The sequence below is a fragment of the Telopea speciosissima genome, chromosome 4 (assembly GCF_018873765.1).
Source record: "Telopea speciosissima isolate NSW1024214 ecotype Mountain lineage chromosome 4, Tspe_v1, whole genome shotgun sequence".
Taxonomy (NCBI): domain Eukaryota; kingdom Viridiplantae; phylum Streptophyta; class Magnoliopsida; order Proteales; family Proteaceae; genus Telopea; species Telopea speciosissima.
Window position 1 is genome coordinate 11,665,247 of NC_057919.1, and position 17,466 is coordinate 11,682,712.

Sequence of the window (17,466 nt, forward strand, 5' to 3'; positions counted from 1 at the left end):
CTCAAGATCATTATTTACTTAATTTTTTATTATTAATATTTGGATTTTTTTCTGGACGGATTTTTCTCGGAGTAGGTATTTTTTTTCTTCTTTTGGATACCTCTATACAAATACAGATGTCCCTAAACAAATCGGATTTGGATTTTCGATTATCCATTTAAATCCCTAATTCACATCCCATACAAACAGGGTTTAAAAACCACCGGATTGACCCATGTCTATTCCAATTCGGTCCCAATTTTGTGAGACCAGTTGCATCATCATGTTGTTATACACAATAATGGAGCGAAATCACTGTTTTAAAGACAATGTGACGCGCCTTGCCCTTTTCTCATTAGTCATTTTAACCAATTTTTCTCAACAAATATGTCCTACAAGACAGGCACAGCTTCTGAAACCTGCACCAGCAGAGGCTTCACTATCCCTAGACGAGCTGTTGAAGACTGCTACCCTCCTCTGGTAGTGGACTAGCAATAGTGTATTGCTATTTACTGGTTGGCAAAGGGGGAGAGAATGTGTGCGTAAGAGCTCATGAAGTTTCTTCTTCTTCTTCTTCCTTCATACCATCCTTCCTTGCTTTCTCAGATCATTCAACTTGGAATCCCTTGTTGAATTCTCTAGGGTTATCAATTGATTGATGGGAGGAGACGGAGAGATATCAATTGTTCTCTCTCTCTTGACTAATTGTCAATTAGGGGCATTTATTGGAAAACTCCGCACTGACGGTGTAGCAATTCATATTTTTCCATAAATTAAGGACAAAACGAACTGTCCAGAGTGTGGGCTACCCCAACACTCCCATGAGTCTTATCACTCTCCTCCCCATATAAAAAGATACTTCTGTCCCCTCTTGTTTTGATGAGGAGAGAGACAGACTATTGGAGTGCTGGTATAGACCGCACTTCCGAACAGAAAACTACCTCCCTATATAGGGATACAATCTTCAAGACAGAAGGGAGTGGGGAAGGATAGAACAGCAGATAGTGAGTTTTTTTTTTCCTATACTTTTCTGGAAGCAACAGATAGTGTTTGATAGTAAAGCAAAGGAAGTTAAATTTTTTCTACCAGCACACGTAATAAGTATCTCTACACCACCACTTAAATCTTTGCCACCTAAAAGAGTGATGTGGCAATTTCAAATGATATAGATAACTATGTAATAGTGTGAATTAATTACAAATTAATATCCTCCCATGTATGTTCATGCATTTCCTTTTCCATTTCCTTTTCACATTTACAATATTTTATGATTTATGATAGACTTGAATGTTTTAATATTTTAATTTTACCAGTTAATGATTTTTATTTGAATTGAAACTTGACATATGAACAAAAAAACCTTTGTGTTTATGGGTGGGGGAGGAGGAAGGCTAGGCCATTGGGATTTTTGATTTTCTTTTTGTTTCATGAGTATGCATTTTCATTTTTTGTTTGGGGAAATAACACTTGGGGTACTTCATGTTTCACAAGCGTTTGAGATACCTTGTGAATTGATTTTATTCACAAATTAGGCATATTTCCAATTTTATCCCCCCCCACGGCCCCACCTCATTCCCTATCTCCTCATCCTCCACCCTCAAGTCCATTTTTGCAGCCATCAGCCCACTGCCACCCCGCCACTACCCTCCATCTCCCCTCCACTACCCCCTCCCTCCACTGCAACTCCCTCGGCCACACCCACCCCCTTCCTTGTCCGCACCATCCCCTGCTCGCCCAACCAAAACATGGCTATCTGTATTTGCACATCGGAACCAGAGAAAGGATGTTGGCACTTGTGGTTTATCATAATAAACAACTTGGTTGAAAATTTAAAGGTTTTTGTGTTGTGATTGGACCGCAAGTCCACATTCATCTGTTTCTTTGTGTTGCTTTTTGGTATTGAAGTTCTTATTGTTCCAATCTAATCTTACTAAATTAGTGTATTTCTTCTGCAATATAAATTAAAAGCTTTTGTTATTCTAAATTTATCTGTTCATGTTCTCAATTTAGGTGTAAAAGAATCAAATTAAAGGGTATGGTGAAACCAAATGTGAACCATTAGTATAAACGCATTACAAATTGAAATTACAAACAGTTTCCCAAAACCAGCACTACATACCGCATGTAAACTAGAAGTGACTCGGATAACAAAAATCAATTCCGGTAAAATCTGGAATGAATGCAAAATGATTCTGATTTCGGTAATTCCTTTGCTGTTTGGTTTGGATTTTCACCTTGTCAAAATGTAAACCGAAGAAAAACCAGACCAAACAACCGGAACCAAATCTACTGACACCCTTACTGTTGGCTTCAAATGGACGTGGGAGCAGAGGCTGAGGGGGTAGGGGATGAGTTGGAGGGGAAAAAAATGTAAATATGTCAAATATGTGAATAAAATGAACTCACAAGGCACCTCAAGTATCACTTTTGAAACATGAATTAGATCTGGAACCTAGAACTTCTGAACAGAATGGTTCCCCCCTCAAGTAGTCCACATCACCAACATTAAGATCCCCATCGATGAGATTGGGGCAACTTATTATTTCCCCTTACAAAATCAGGTCGTACGCATGAATGAATCCAAATCTGGGTGGGTACTAGGTACGCAGAATGGTTTTTTTTTTGGGAGAGAGGGGGGGGGGGGGGGGGAGGGGGTTTAAGACTGAAAACATAAGAACTGACTAAGTAGGAGAAGATTGTTTTGGAAATGCTTTTCCTGCACATTTAATGGGTGGATAGTTACAAGGACAACCAATTCACAAAAAGGACACACGGCATATTTGTACCATTCGCAGAACAAAGACAACTTATGGACAGAATGTACAATTCGCAGCACTAGATTAACCTAATGAATCGGTACTAATATGTACATAATCACAATGAATTCTACGTTTTATTGGTTTTTTCTTTTGGGAGGGGAGAGGAGGGAGAGCTGCACATCAGATTCTTACTGAGTGTTGAGGTGGCCAAAGATGCTTCATATATTTCAGCAATGATGTGGCCAAAAGCAACCACAACTAAAACCAAGGGTGCCACGTTGGATCCATCATGCACAAATTCCTGGGCATCAGGGCAGCTTCAACCAGCTCAGTTACACCTCTCTGTACAGACTGCGGTGGTTCCATAGCATTATCCTCCTGAGAAGCCAAAAAAGTGACAACTTGAGTGAGATGCATACAAAGTGCTCATCAGTAACTGGCCCCAATCCATACTAGAAACCATGAACCATCATGCAAGGACATAAATCATAGCAGTGAGCCAGTGATAATGATAAAATTTAGGGATCCCACAGCGATAAAGAACACAACTCACCACAAATACATTGAATGGTTAGAATGCTAGAATCAGAGAACTTAATCATGAACTTTCCGAAAGCTTGTAACAGTAGAATTGTGTCTAGAAACTACATTACCTCCTCCAAGAAGTTCTGTGGTGCTACTCCTTTGATCCGTCCAATGACGTGGTCCACATTTGTAGTGACCTTGAGCTTGAAGTCCATGGGGTTTAAGCAGCCTCCTGCAGGAGCAGGAGGGGCCGAAGGCATCTGCAATGGCCTTCTCCAAGACCAAGACAGCAGCTCATCACGGAAAAACATGGCTAAATGATGCCATAAATGCTGAATTTGCTGAAGAAAATATGAAAATCCATCAGAACTTTTTCCACAATTGTACTACTAAACCACAAGTTTCATTAGAAGAAATATCATGATAAGACTCACTTTAGGTGAAACCACAGCTTGTGCGGCAGCACACATGGAAGAAACAATCAGCCCCTCCACTCCAAAATGGGAGAAGAATGCCTGCATGTTTCTTGTCAGTCGGAAAGGAACTGCTTCATTAAACTCAATCATCCCATTTGCATCATAAGCTGGGTGGAAGTCAGTCTGAAATATTTTTCCAGTGTTCTTTGCAAACAGAATCTTGTTGGGGGTCCTTCCTCCAATCTGTAGCATGAATGACATGAAACTAGAAAGTGCCAACTGGATGGCAAACTGCTTTTTAAAAGCCCACAGATGGTTACCACTCGGAAGAGTCTTGTACATGTACTGAGAGAATATGCCATCTGTGACAAGAGTCTTTGTTATCTCATTATACGCTTGGAGGCGGAGATCCACAACAGCTTCGGGTGAAATCTGGCCGGAGATGGCTTGGTTTAATTGCTCCTTGAAATGAGTAATTGGGAGATCTGCCTCTCGATTGTTACGTGCACAATTATTCTCATAGACCTCAAGAAACGTGCTATACATCAAGTCATCTTCTACCATCCTAACCTAGAAAAACAGGAGAAAAGAAGAAAAATCCTAAAAATGAAGAGATGACTCCAGTTGGATGAACGAATAAGAAGCAACCACCCTTGCCCCTGCCATACAAATAGAACATATGCAGCCTAATTCTTCCCACGGAGAGACTCGTTAGGCCAACAGAAGATCTCATTGTGAGACCCACCATCAGCCCGGTCGAACTTCTCAGCATATGCATGCATGTGTATGGCTAGTCATGTTCAACCAGATGAACTCCATAGATTTAACAAGAAAACAATCAATCAAATTCAGTGGAAGCAAATACTGGATTAGTCACCTGGGACCAAACAGGGATAATTATTGGGGTGTGGATGCATATGTGGCGCTGCCTTGATTCCTTGTGCTTGTCAAACATCCGGTTCATCACACGGAACAGCTGCAGTATGCGTTCATCACTTCTAGCATTAGGGGTCAAAGATGTTTGAACAATAAAATGGCGTTGAGAACCATCAGATCCAATGAGTGTCAGTCGGCGGAAACTGCTTCCATGCCGTCTCACAATTGGAATGTCGGCTCCAACTCTGTCTAACTTCACTGTATGATCAGGTGCAACTTCCTGCAAGTCAATAGAGGAAACAAAAACGACGATTACAGACAGAGAGGACATCAAAAGTAAAATAGTAAAAACAAAAAGCAGGCAAGATGATTTCTGGCCAAATATATAATTTCTTCCAAAGTAAATGGTGCTTAAATCCCACTGCAAGGCTTTGAAAGCATCATCACCTGAAAATTTTCTGCTGAATATTTAATATTATGTGATCTCTTAACACATCTCAGTCAGAGGTTCTAGACAGGACAGCTGAAAAGTTTGCTTATTTTAGGTCATTCTACAAGTTCCCAACTCCGATCCAGCTTACCTGATCAGTAAAATACTGCCCCGGAACTTCAACATCAACCACATGAAAATCATGCAACACCCTGCTTTCCTCTTCTAGCTTCAAGACAGCTGGAAATCTGTCCTCAACATTGCTTTGAAGAACATTTTTCCAGTGCTTCAATCGCTCAGTCAGTTCAGAAAGGGTGGCCGGAAAAGTAGCCGTGCTTTCTGGATCAAGATCACGTTCAAAGTCCTGCTTATATTCTCTCACAAATTCAACATGTTTGGTCACAGCATCAGCCGAAAAGCAAGCCTTGCAAACACCGGACAGCTCCTTTTTCAGGGATTGTGGAACCTCTGCTGTAGTGGCAGTTGGGTACTTGTAACAGCGATGAAGCAGAGCATTTACCACAGCCAGTAGTCTCTCCTCAGGAAGGGTAACAAACCTTGAACCAATTTCCGTAAGCAGAGTCTGCAAAATGGTAGAGATTTATGAAACTTCAAATTAAGGAATTTAAGAATTCAATATTACCCCACAATCATACATAAAGGACTTTTAGATTCCGAAAACTTGCTCCACCAAAAGCATGTCAAACAGGAGGCAGGGCACAAGGCAATCAAGGATAAGATTTTGTTGTAGCATACTTCAGCAGCAGAGAAAAGGAAGAGTCATACAAATTCAGTTATACCATGTGCAATGACAGAATCCTAATATAGCAATCATTCTCTGTTTGACACTCTTTAACACTTGCAATAAATTTTCATGCATGACACGTCTTGTCTATGTTATGAAACTAAAAGAGAAAACCATACTGCCAAAACCAAATAAAGATGACACATAGAGCTGCAATTTTTGCAGGAAGGAGGAAGATTAGTTTTTCAGATGTTGCAGATAAAGTATGGCTTACTTTTTTCCGCTCGTTTGGGTGATCTAAACCTTTTTAGATCAGTAATTCTTTGATATAGTTGGCAGCAAAAGAGAAAGATCTAGTTTAAGGATAATTGGCAAAAATTGATTTGAGAGAATAATTATGTATATTTTGTCTTTTTGTTGCAATTCTCTTTTTTATATCTGTTTGATTATAACCTGAACATCTGGGTTCATTTTCTTTTTATCTTCATTTGCATGTTCATTTTTATATTAATGAAACTTTTGTTTGTTTCCCACTGAAAACCCCAGGTGGGGACCACGGGGAGTTAAAATAGAGCAATACTGTCAATCTCACCTCAAGCTCACTAGCCAAATTAGTATGCTTGCTTCTAAGAGCCTCCATTATATCTTTCGCAGCATCAAATGCACTAGCAGCAGAAGCTACTAATCCAAGCATACCATTACGCCTCAAGACACCTTGACCTTCACTAATGGTTGAAGAACTTTGCTGTGAAGGCTGGTCATGCCCACCATGCACACTTCCTTCTACACCTGTGGTCCTTTCATGTTCTTGTCCATGAGAGTTCCCACCGTCATGTGATCTGCCAATACTTGCAGACTGAGGGCCTTGATGAACCTGATTGTCTGTTGTCAGAGAACCCCCAGCATGAGTCTGTACTCTTGCTGTTCCCTCAGACAAGCCTAAAGAAGTTGTGCCAGTCCCAGAGGCGCCTTGCTGCATTCGCAATCTTCCTAATTCAGATTTATTGGCAACATCACGGCGCTCAAGCAAATATGTGCGTAACCAGTAATAAAGAGCCTGAAAATTTGGAAATAAGTGAATATTGAGATAATGAAGACAAGCAGAAGTTTATCATTCGAGAAGTTTTCAATATTGTACCTGTGGATACATAGTCGCAATTTTTAATAGCACAAGTTTGCAATGGGGCGCTTCTGTCCTCTGCAAGGAAAGCAATAGCTGTGGGACCCAAGAAAGCCAAACCCAATGTGGGATCTGGTCCAAGTACTTATCAAATGCTCTTCCCACCGGTTCATTGGAAGTATCAAAGCTGAGAAGGTATAGGACATGAGCTAAATGGCTTCTGGAGTTAGAAACACCACATTTGATTCCTTGAAGAAAGCAACTAACAGCATATTCTAACCAAATCTCTTCTTGAGTTTCTTTGTAAACCTGTGAAAGATTAAAAAAAAAAAGTTAGCAATCTATCAAGTTATCACTTATATGCCGAGAGAAAATGGCACATTGAAAAAGCAAGGTAGAACAGAAAATGAATACCATGTCACAATAGTTTCCCCAACTTATCCATCCTTTTGGTAAATGCTTGAAAAGACTGATGGCATTGGAATATGCAACATTAGCCTTTTCATGATCAGTTAATTTCAATAGGAAATCCCCTTTGAGGCGAAAAATTTCTGCTTTATGTTTCACCGGAAAATATTCAAGATTAGCACCATTGATCAAATTAAGACCACTGGTAAGGTCTCCCTTCATCTCAAGATAAGCTTTTGCTTGTTCTCTAATTTTGACAAAGGCCTCCTGCAAATATGAAAACCAAAACAAAATATTCAATGTATATGCACCAAGAGTGAAATGGAGAAGTAGAAATAATACTTCAAAGGTCGAGCAAGGAAGAAAAAGGGAGACGTGTCTAGAATAATCATGCAAGGACGGAAGTGCAGAATGAAGTTATTCAAACCCCTAGTTACTGATGCTTATGATTTACCCACCAAAACTAACCCTAGTAGATAAAACATATGGGGACTAATTAGGACCCTTCACTCACCAATACAGTATCTAATAGGGTCCGAGTATATCACTATCATTGTTGTTGTTGTTTTTATTATTATATTGTTATCATTATTAACTTATTAATATTATTATCATTACTATTACAATATTATTATTAACATCATCACTATTGGTGGTGCTGCTGCTGTATTTGCTATTAAATCAAAATTCCTTCAAATAAGTTATTAACATATCAATGCACTTGTGACATCAAATTTTATAATAATAGCTATATTTGAGTAACATATAAAAAATTACTATGGTAAAATTTTATAATACCTGTAAAGCTAGTTATACCAAATACTTACAGAAGGATTAGATTTTTATACTGAAAATGCAATATTTTAAAGCAATAATTATTTACACATGTTAAAAGCACAATAAGATAAAACTAGTATTCCAATATCATTGATATCTCATCTGATCTGATATTATTATCATCAATTATTATACGTCATAACAAAGTAAGAGATATCTTGGGGAGAAAATTTTGGAGGGAGAAAAAAGAGTTGACAAACGCAAAAGGCCCTAAAAGAAAATATTTATCAATTGGAGAGTTGAAACACCATTTTTTTGGAGATATAAATAGGGAAATAAAATGGGTTGACAGAGAGGTAACATGACTAAGGACACTAAAACAGGTGAGAAGCATAAGAAATTGTTGAGTTATTGAGTCAATAAATGTGGAATTGAGTTTTTCTTTTTGGAAAAATGAAGAAAAAGAAATGCTTTAATTAAAAAAAAAAAACAGGGGAAAACAATGTGTGGTAGAGAACCAAGCACCCTTAAATAGATGATCAGTTTCCTGCAACAGGATGAGAGATTCTTCCCATTCAGTGCAGACATGGTTGTTTGACTTCAAGTTTGCGGGTACCTGTACTTCCATGGTTGAGTGGCCATACATCTTCTCAAGTATTGTCACACACACATCATAAAGACCTTGCTTACGGGCGATGTGAGCAAGCATATTGACATTCCAAGCTTTGTCACGGTAACCAAGATGATGAAGCTGTGGGTTTGTGCTGCCAAAATCTTTGAATGCATCAATAATAGTATTATACATCTCATTTCGCCAGTGAAGTAAATCATACCAAACAGATGAGTTGTCCCACTCATTTGGGGTCCTGAGACGCCATGTCTCAAGGATGTCCTTCAGATCCATATAACCACTAGCATGAACACCTGCAACGGAGTTTCCTGAAAGCTGCTTGTTTCCATTGGAAATATCCACAATAACTCTAGCTGATTCTTGAACTTCAACTAGCTGTTGAAACTGCTGTAAAAGAGGTATCCGGGCCTGAACAGACATCTCAGGCAATTGCCACCATTGTTCTAAAGCAAGATCAACACCCTTTCCCACTATATTTTCCGCCTCTCCCACACCATTTGTATTCCTATCATGAAGAGCAAAAAACGCCTGGATTAAGCGGAGCTTTGGAGTTTCTTCTACTTGAGCCTTAGGAATTACATTATCCTTCACGTATGCCCAATCAGGAATTTTCCAGAGACAATCCAGAAGTATTTCATAATTTTCAACACTTTTACCAAAGTCTGCCAAAACATCCCACTGACTAAGCTGACTAGCACAATAAAGCCATTGCTCTTCCCAAAGACACATTTCAGCCTTTGGAACTGTGTTATTATAAGTGCCCTGGGTTGCCTTGATCATGGCTTGGTAAAATAGGCTTTGGGCCCTTTGCCAATAACCATGTTGAACAAGTGAAAGCCCAGTGCGTGTTTCTGCAGTAATTGATCTCTTCTTCCACAGGCCACACCTCATATCCTCCTCATTGAGCAATCGATAAAGTTCAGCAAGAGACTCAGAACACTTTGCTTCATTCATGAACAACATGACATGACTTTCGAGCAGAGCCAATGAGATGTGCCAGGCATTGTAAGTCTTTCCAATATATTTAATGAGTTCACTTGGCATCCGAGGTTGAGGGTGGCTCAAATGAAGACCTTCTAAAAGTGCCTGTACAACATTTGGTCTGTTTCCTTGTTGCTTTTTGTGGTAATCTTTTGACAAGAGAGCTATCATTGGCTTAGCTAATGCCACCTGCTCTTCCTTGTGTAAAGTCACCCAGACAATTGGGAATACCAGTACCCACAAATGATATGCAACATTAGCATCTGTGTGAGCCAGTTCCCTCAAAGGAACAACAAGATCAGCCACCTACAAGAGAGAGAGAGAGAGAAAGAGGGAGGTTAATAAATCTCGTGTCCTCATCAGGTAGACCAAGGATGGCTAAGCCAACTCAGATGTTAAACCTATAGAGATCTTCTGTGTTTAATCTTTATAGGGCCTCAAATATTTTAAGCCAGGAGAACTAGACAAAAGGAATTGGATTGCAATTACCTTAAGTTTTCTCATCTCGTTCAAAAACTGTGCATGCTTATAGACAAGGTTATCAAGTGTTAATACACTCCCTTCAGAATTATCAGGTGCTTCAGTAACCTGTTGCTGCATTCCAGGACGCTCTGAAAGAGTACCCTGTGCCATAAGTGGGAGTACTCGAGCAGAGTTTGGAGCAAGTGTGATAGGTTCATTTTCAAGCAAGATAGCCAGAAGAAGATCAAGGCCTTGTTTGAGCCAGAAGACATCACTCAAAGCTTCCCAGTCCTGAATTTGGATGATAAATTGCAGCCTTGCGAACAATGTTTTCCCAAGAGATTCATGATATAGCAAGAAGAATTTCTGTCTGACCTCTGGATCTTTTGCCCTTAGACCAAGCATAAATTGCCTTTCCACTTTCTGGAACACTTCTTGTCGCATGGACAGTGGATACCTGGTAGTAAATTAAATCACTAAATCAACAGACCTGATCAAGTAATGGTTTAACAAACTCCTGCATATTTACTTACTTGTTTGATTCAGCACAAAGTCCATACAGAAGTTCAAGATATTTCTTGTCCCACTCTTCCAGCACACTTTGGGAGAAACCCAGCTTATCAACCAGTGACAACTTCTGAAGATATGAAACTATCTCTTTCTGAGTAAGAACGGCTCCTGATGCACCAGATGCCACCGACCTACTGAAGTCATCTTCAATCCAGCCCCTTATTACATCAAGTATGCAAAGTAGCACACTGGCATCAGTACCCTTCTCAGTCAGTAGCGCATTTAGTATTTGGCTTACAGATCTTTTACTTTCAGGAACAAGCATGATCCTTGCACTAATAAGTTTTAAGACAGATTTCAAATTAGGGGTAACTGATCCGACGTCACCAACCACACGAGCAGGGCCAGCAGCTTCTGGCTCTGTTCTCTGACCCTGGAACAGGACAAGTTCAACTGCTTATGTATCTCAATGATTATTATGTAGAGGAGACAAACATTCTAGAAAAATCACATTAATGGTATTTAACCATTGAGGTTACGAAAAAAGTGGTAGAGAATAATAGAGAAACTAGCCCAACCAAAGAGATTACATAAATCAAACCTATCATACAATTAAATTCCCCATAACATTGAGTGAACCATTTGCCGTATGAATGAAACATAGAATGCATACATAACTTCTAATCATTAACCAGGTTTAAATTTTGCATGTGATATTACCAAAGTGTATCAAGAAATCAGTGCCCAATACCCGGCATGTGATGACATGAGATTGGTACATAATCTTTAAATTGTTCTTATATAATAAATGTGACAGCGCAAGACAACACAGCACAGAAGAGTTGACCAGCAACCAAGAAATATACATCTTGAAATCTTAATCATGCAAAAAAAGACCAGAAAGCAATTTCAACGAGAATAAGAAAATGTTGGCCCAGCAAGCAGGTTGTATATTCAGAGAGTCACCATACAGGCTGAACATCTTGGTGCAACCATTAACTAAAAGAAGGGTGGTAAGACCCAAGTACTGCGGTACTGTCTCAGCCCTTTTATTGGATTGGTGATGAATTCTTGTACTATTCTTTCTCTTACCACTCAGAATTTTTCATTACTGCCATTGGGAAGAGAGAGAGGTGTAGGGTTGCACAAATGCACACTCAGTAGCTTGTCAAACATTCAAAGTTCAGTTCCTGATAGACTTACATTATGAAAGTGATCAGGGTCGCATATTCAGTAATCAGTCGCTTTATCAAGCATTCAGATACACCACTGATGCAGTGGCCCTAGCCTGGCTGGACAAACATGAACCACTTTGGAGGCCCAAACCAAGGATTGGTCCTAAACCAGTTTGCTGGCCTGGCAAGGGTTAGTAGGCTACAACATAGGAGATTTATTACCATGTAATCCTTATTTTATTCTCTTTATTTTATAAGGTCGGGTAGATTACGCAGGGGATAGTTCCCATATTTTAATTTCCTTGTTTTAGAGTAGTTTCTATTTCTAGTTGGAGTTTTAGTTATTTATTGGCACGTAGCACGATGGATTCTTAGAATGAATTGAATAGAAGATTTGACGAGTTTGTGCATGGCGGGTTTGCAGACTTGGCCAACAGTACCTTTTCCCCTCCTCCATTCTTTGCTGCCATCTCTCTCTTCTTTTTTTTGATAGGTTCCATCTCTCTCTTCTTCTTATTCTGTTTTGTTTTTTATTTCCTTACCCTATTCTGGCGCTGGGTAAACCTGCAACAGAGTAGGTTCGCAAACCCCTAACCTCTTATCCCTTCTCTCTCAAAGTTGGGACAAGGGTGTAAAACCTTTGTGTGATCCATGCCTTAGAAGATTTACATCAGAAACAGGTCCTGTTATGAGCTGTAAATCGACACAAGGGCGTGTTCATCTTCTTACCACCAGCAGTATTTTCAGAACATCTTCTCAGCTGATTTCTTGTCTGTTAATCCTGTACCTTAGGTGGAATCAGTAGTGTTGGGTGTGAATAAACTCCTCTTATGAGCCCGGATTGATTGCTGTCTTCTAGAGAGAGCTGGGTTCTTTGAAGCCTTGCTGGGTTTCCGCCATAGGTCTCGGCTGATGGTAAGGGACGACAGTTCCTTTCATGATTTGATTATTTTCATATTTAAACCTTTATTTCCCCTATTACCCTCCCTCCTACTTCTAATTCCTAGTTTACTCTTTCTACTAGCATGATATATCCCTTTGCCTATATTTTGGAGTCTAATAAATTACAACTGTCACCCCTTGTGAACTTCAACTTATTAACAGAATTGCCACCCCTATGTAAACATTGAGTTATTTACTGTTTTGTCACTCAACTTTGAACTTGAGTGTGATGCAGGGCCATCGGCAGCCCCTTCCAAGCCCAGCCCAGGCCGAGTCAGCAACCCCACGAGGTACCAGCTTAGGCCCAGGCCTCCTTGGCCCCCTGATTGAGCCTGCAGCCCAGGTTAGGCCTGGCCAGACCACGCAAAGCCTGGGCTTGGTCTGGTTCTCCTAGGCTGCAGGCTCAATCAGGGGGCCAAGGAGGCCTGGGCCTAAGCTGGTACCTTGTGGGGTGCTTGACTGGGCTTGGCAGGGGCTGCAGATGGCCCTGCATCAGAGTGTTACCATGTTTGGGTGGGCCTGCAACCGATCCAATAAGGGTCAACACGACCCAGATTGCACCAACCACTGAATGGGCAAAGACTGACAATACAAAAGTGACTTAATCCTGGAGCTTCACCACTTCTTTCTCTGTCTAGTTCCTGATACCAAGACTGGCAACACAAAAGTAAATTAATTCTGGTGCTTCAACACTTCTTTCTCTGTTTAGTTCCTGATACCATTGGAATGACCAAAGGCTGACACTGCAAAAGTGATTTAACATGATTGCTTGACCACAACATCAACTTTTAATACAATATGATACACAACTCTCAACATCACAAAGCTACTAGCTTTCAAAAGAATACAATATTGTAACAACGAATCAATGATACTCCGAAACCTTGGATACAATATTTTGACATGATTGCTTCCCCCCCCCCCTCTTTGTTGCTCTTCCGTTTGGTAATGAATTTTTTATTCACCAAAAAAAAGTTTGGATATCCAAAGAGATGCAACTTCTCAAGAACCCAGAATCTGACCTTTGGAGCATCATGACATCATCCCATGCAATCAGGGAAAACTTCACCAAAATAACTCTTATTTTATGAGCCTAACCAAATTCCAGCTCCTTTCCTGAATGCCTTAATTCATTTGTTAAGTATTCTCAGTGCCCATTAAGCCCAATGTTCAACCAAGCAGAATATCGAAAACCTCAACTTCTCAAATCCCAGCATTCACCTCAAGGTCCTGCAGTAGACTTCACTTAAGGATAGAATATAGCTCCGCAAGTAGTGCTCACATTGGCAGCCATACTGAGTCGTTCGATAGACATGTTGCACTTGACATATTGTTGGTAACAACGACTTAGCTACAAGGGTCACTGGTCGGTTTCTAGGGGGGCATGAAGGTCCTAGGCCATTTCCTCATCCAATAAGATAAAAATAAAATACACCCCATATGTTCCCTGCAGAACAACTCATTCCACAAGAGGCAGCAATCAATAAATTCTGTAGCAAATGAATTTACCAAACAAGATTTGGCTATACTTTCCTCGAGCAGTGTGCATTTCATATAATAATAATATTTTTTTTACTCTCTCCCTAGTCCTTTGACAGTTGTTCTCTAGTAAACCTTTCCTCCAAAATAATTTTGAGATTAATTAAGAAAAATAATTAGGAACAGGGATAAAGTCAACAAATGATGCAAATCCAACAATCAGCCATATAGTGCACAATTACCCTAAATAACTGGATCACTTAATCATGAAATGAAACTATAGAAAGTTACACAAAGTAGTAAGTACAGATTCTTGTTGCATCAGAATCATATAGAAGTTTTCAAGAACTAGCTGAAAAAAAAAATCAAATTTAGATTACCCTCCCATGGAGTGTTGGTTTCTACCCTTTTTTTTTTTTTTTTTTCTTAATGAAAAGAACCCTTGTAGAAGCGGCAAAATCCATAGAAAGTTGTCTACAGAAAGAGGGGAGGAGGGGGGGGGGGGGGAGGAAGCAGCACAAGGTGCGCAAAAGAAAAAGGAGAGATCTTAGTCAATTAGAGGTACAAAATGGTTTGCCAGAATACGTCATGTCAGCAGGAAACAGAAGAAACCCAACACTTACATTTCGAAAAATTATAATGCTTGCATAACTTATCTGTAACCATAAATCACTGAAAATAGAAAGAACTGCTCCACAAATAGATGTGGCTTACTTGTCTCATGTGAGGACCTCCAGATGATCCCATATCCCGTATCAGGCGTTGAAGGACACGGGCCAACGGCAAAATGAATGGATCAATGAAGTTCTTCTGCACCTCTGTCAAAGTCTTAATGACAAAGAGTGCAAAGCCAATCATGGAGTTTGCAGCACTAATTTCTAGTGATATCTGAGGGGATGTCACAGCAGCAAGATGCTTTTGTATAAGATCCTCAACCCTTTGGTAAAATAACTTCACATCTTGTGGTATATTAGCCGCCTCTGAAGTAAATGCCATAAAGACCATCTTCAACAAGGAGCACAGAGACTTCCCAGCATCCAGCATTTTATTGTTGAAGCAAGGCTCAAGTATCTGTCAAAGATAAATCCATAATATTTTAGTTATTAGAAAGAAAAAAATAAATTAAATGCTTCCATAATGTGGGGAACAATCTTGTGCTACTAGAAAAAGAATAGCTTATTAGAATGTACTTGTGAAATATGGTTGATGTTGTTCCGGATGAACAAATGAGGTTGCTTCTCCAAAACCTTGTTCATGACATCAAGGCCCTGAGCCAAAGCTGTCACGGGGTCTTTTGATTGAGATGGTTGAAGACTGCTCAGCAACTTCTCCAGATAATTGAACTTAACATTGGCATTAGGCCACACCTCTAAAGCTTGTGATAATAGCGCCAAAGCCTGCTTATACATTGAACTTGTCTCCTTATCCTTGGGCTCTATAACCAAAGCAACCTATTTTCAGAAATCACAAGTAAGAAATGTTAATCTAAACACAAAATTCTATTCCCAAGCAAAACAGTGAATTTGAAACACAAGCATAAAAGTCATGATTAAAAAACGAGCATCAAATATGTCATTGTTTTAGAACCATGAATTTGAAGAAAAAGCATTCACATTTAAAGCTAATAAAAATGAGAGTTGTTGATCAAAGTTGAAGACAGAAAGGTGAGCACTCACTCTAATGAGAAAATTGATAATCATCTCTTCCATGGCAGCATTAGGTTTGAATGCCTCATCAGGCTGGGCAGCAGATCCAGGGGTTTCTATATTGGTGATTGATGTAGCACCACCAGGGGACATGACACAGATGGATTGAAGACCAGGTTCAACCTTTACTCGTTTACTTAGTTCATCAGGTAATGAAGAACCTTCTGATGGACGTTTTGGATCAACACTAACAGGCCCCGGATTAAACACATCACTAGCTTGGTCAGGGCCTTCTGTATCAGGTAATGCTTTAACTTCATTTTGCCTCTGCCTTTCCCATCCGACAACCAAACCTGCAACTTCAATGGCAAGGCGTCTATTTTCTGCAGTCGTGTTATATGGCAACCCAAGGCGACTCAGAGAATTAACCATGTGAGGAACAAATTGTGCTCTACAGCTGTAGAAGAGATCCGAATGGCGGACAATGAGCTGGAATATGTGAATTAAATTAGGAATTGAATGACCTTCTTCAACCAGAATCTTTTTTGTGTAACGGATCCAAATTGGCATACGGTTATCCACCGCAGGCAACCTTCGGGGCAATGCTGGCATTAGTATATCAAGTGCCTGCCTAACCAGCATCTTGTTCTCTGGCTGGCAAGTTCTAAGAAGAGCCACAAAAACCTGCACTCCACAATCCTAGATATCATCATAGGCAGCAGCAGAGGAAAAAAATTTAGAGAGGTGGATACATTTGGCAGAGAATAATCATTTTACATTAAGGCAAAATATATATGCATAAGATAAACTTATAGGAATAGTTGTAGAAATAAATTTAACTTAATGAAAATTTTTAGCAAAAAATATTTAATGATGGCAACATGTAACAGTAATACAAGGAACTTATTAGATATAGATAAAGGAAGTAACTTGCTAGGCATCACATACACCAACAACATGTGCATCCATAAGAACATCTGCAACAATAGTAGATTTACCAAGATAACCCTACTGTTGGCAGAATCGTGGGCTAGAAAAGAGAGAATGAGAGAATAATTACTTTAATTAATTGATAGGTAAGCCCCTAGGGGAAAGTTACAAAAGACTAAAATAGGCGATGTGGGACTAAAACCCACATAGCCGACTTACACTTAATAACATAAAAACTACCCCAAAAGGACCAGAATACCCCCATGGTATTCTGGAGTACATATTTCAACACTCCCCCTCAAGCTGGATTATACAAAGAATTAAAGAAAGAAAATCCAGCTTAAATTAAAGAAAAAAAGAACTCCATAATAATGCTAACACTCCCCCTCAAGTTGGCACATACAAGGTACTAATGCCCAACTTGAACAAAATGGGAAAAAATAAGTTGTAGCAGAATCCAGCTTCAAGACGAATGCAGCTCCCAAATAAACCTTCAAGAACTTGGGCAGACTTGATCAGCAAACCGGAACTGGAATGTCTTCCAAAAAAGGCAGCTTTCACCAATCTTCTATTACTGTCCAGTGATGAATCTTTGAATGATAATCTTGAAGATAAGTAACTAGGGTAGCGAGCAGATGAGTCAGGCAGCAATAAAGATCAAGCAGCGGAAACAAC

General features: G+C 39.7%; 1 protein-coding gene across 2 annotated transcripts in view; it reads right to left on the reverse strand.

The window, feature by feature from the left end:
* The window catches only part of LOC122660288 (transformation/transcription domain-associated protein-like), a 108,211-nt gene that overhangs the window by 20,815 nt on the left and 69,930 nt on the right, over positions 1-17,466 (reverse strand). The window contains exons 22-35 of one of the 2 annotated variants that reach the window (XR_006332662.1): positions 15,892-16,545; positions 15,406-15,666; positions 14,930-15,286; positions 10,643-11,052; positions 10,137-10,566; positions 8,652-9,953; positions 7,265-7,525; positions 6,869-7,159; positions 6,323-6,787; positions 5,137-5,568; positions 4,557-4,835; positions 3,698-4,249; positions 3,392-3,604; positions 2,907-3,116 (exon numbers count right to left, since the gene is read on the reverse strand). Coding sequence is in view for 1 of the 2 variants with exons in the window: in XM_043855526.1 (XP_043711461.1) it covers positions 2,997-3,116; positions 3,392-3,604; positions 3,698-4,249; positions 4,557-4,835; positions 5,137-5,568; positions 6,323-6,787; positions 6,869-7,159; positions 7,265-7,525; positions 8,652-9,953; positions 10,137-10,566; positions 10,643-11,052; positions 14,930-15,286; positions 15,406-15,666; positions 15,892-16,545 (6,027 nt within the window). In the remaining variant the exon portion in view is untranslated. Of the gene's footprint in view, positions 1-2,895; positions 3,117-3,391; positions 3,605-3,697; positions 4,250-4,556; positions 4,836-5,136; positions 5,569-6,322; positions 6,788-6,868; positions 7,160-7,264; positions 7,526-8,651; positions 9,954-10,136; positions 10,567-10,642; positions 11,053-14,929; positions 15,287-15,405; positions 15,667-15,891; positions 16,546-17,466 lie in introns of those variants that run through there. The other variant, XM_043855526.1, reaches the window with a different exon arrangement.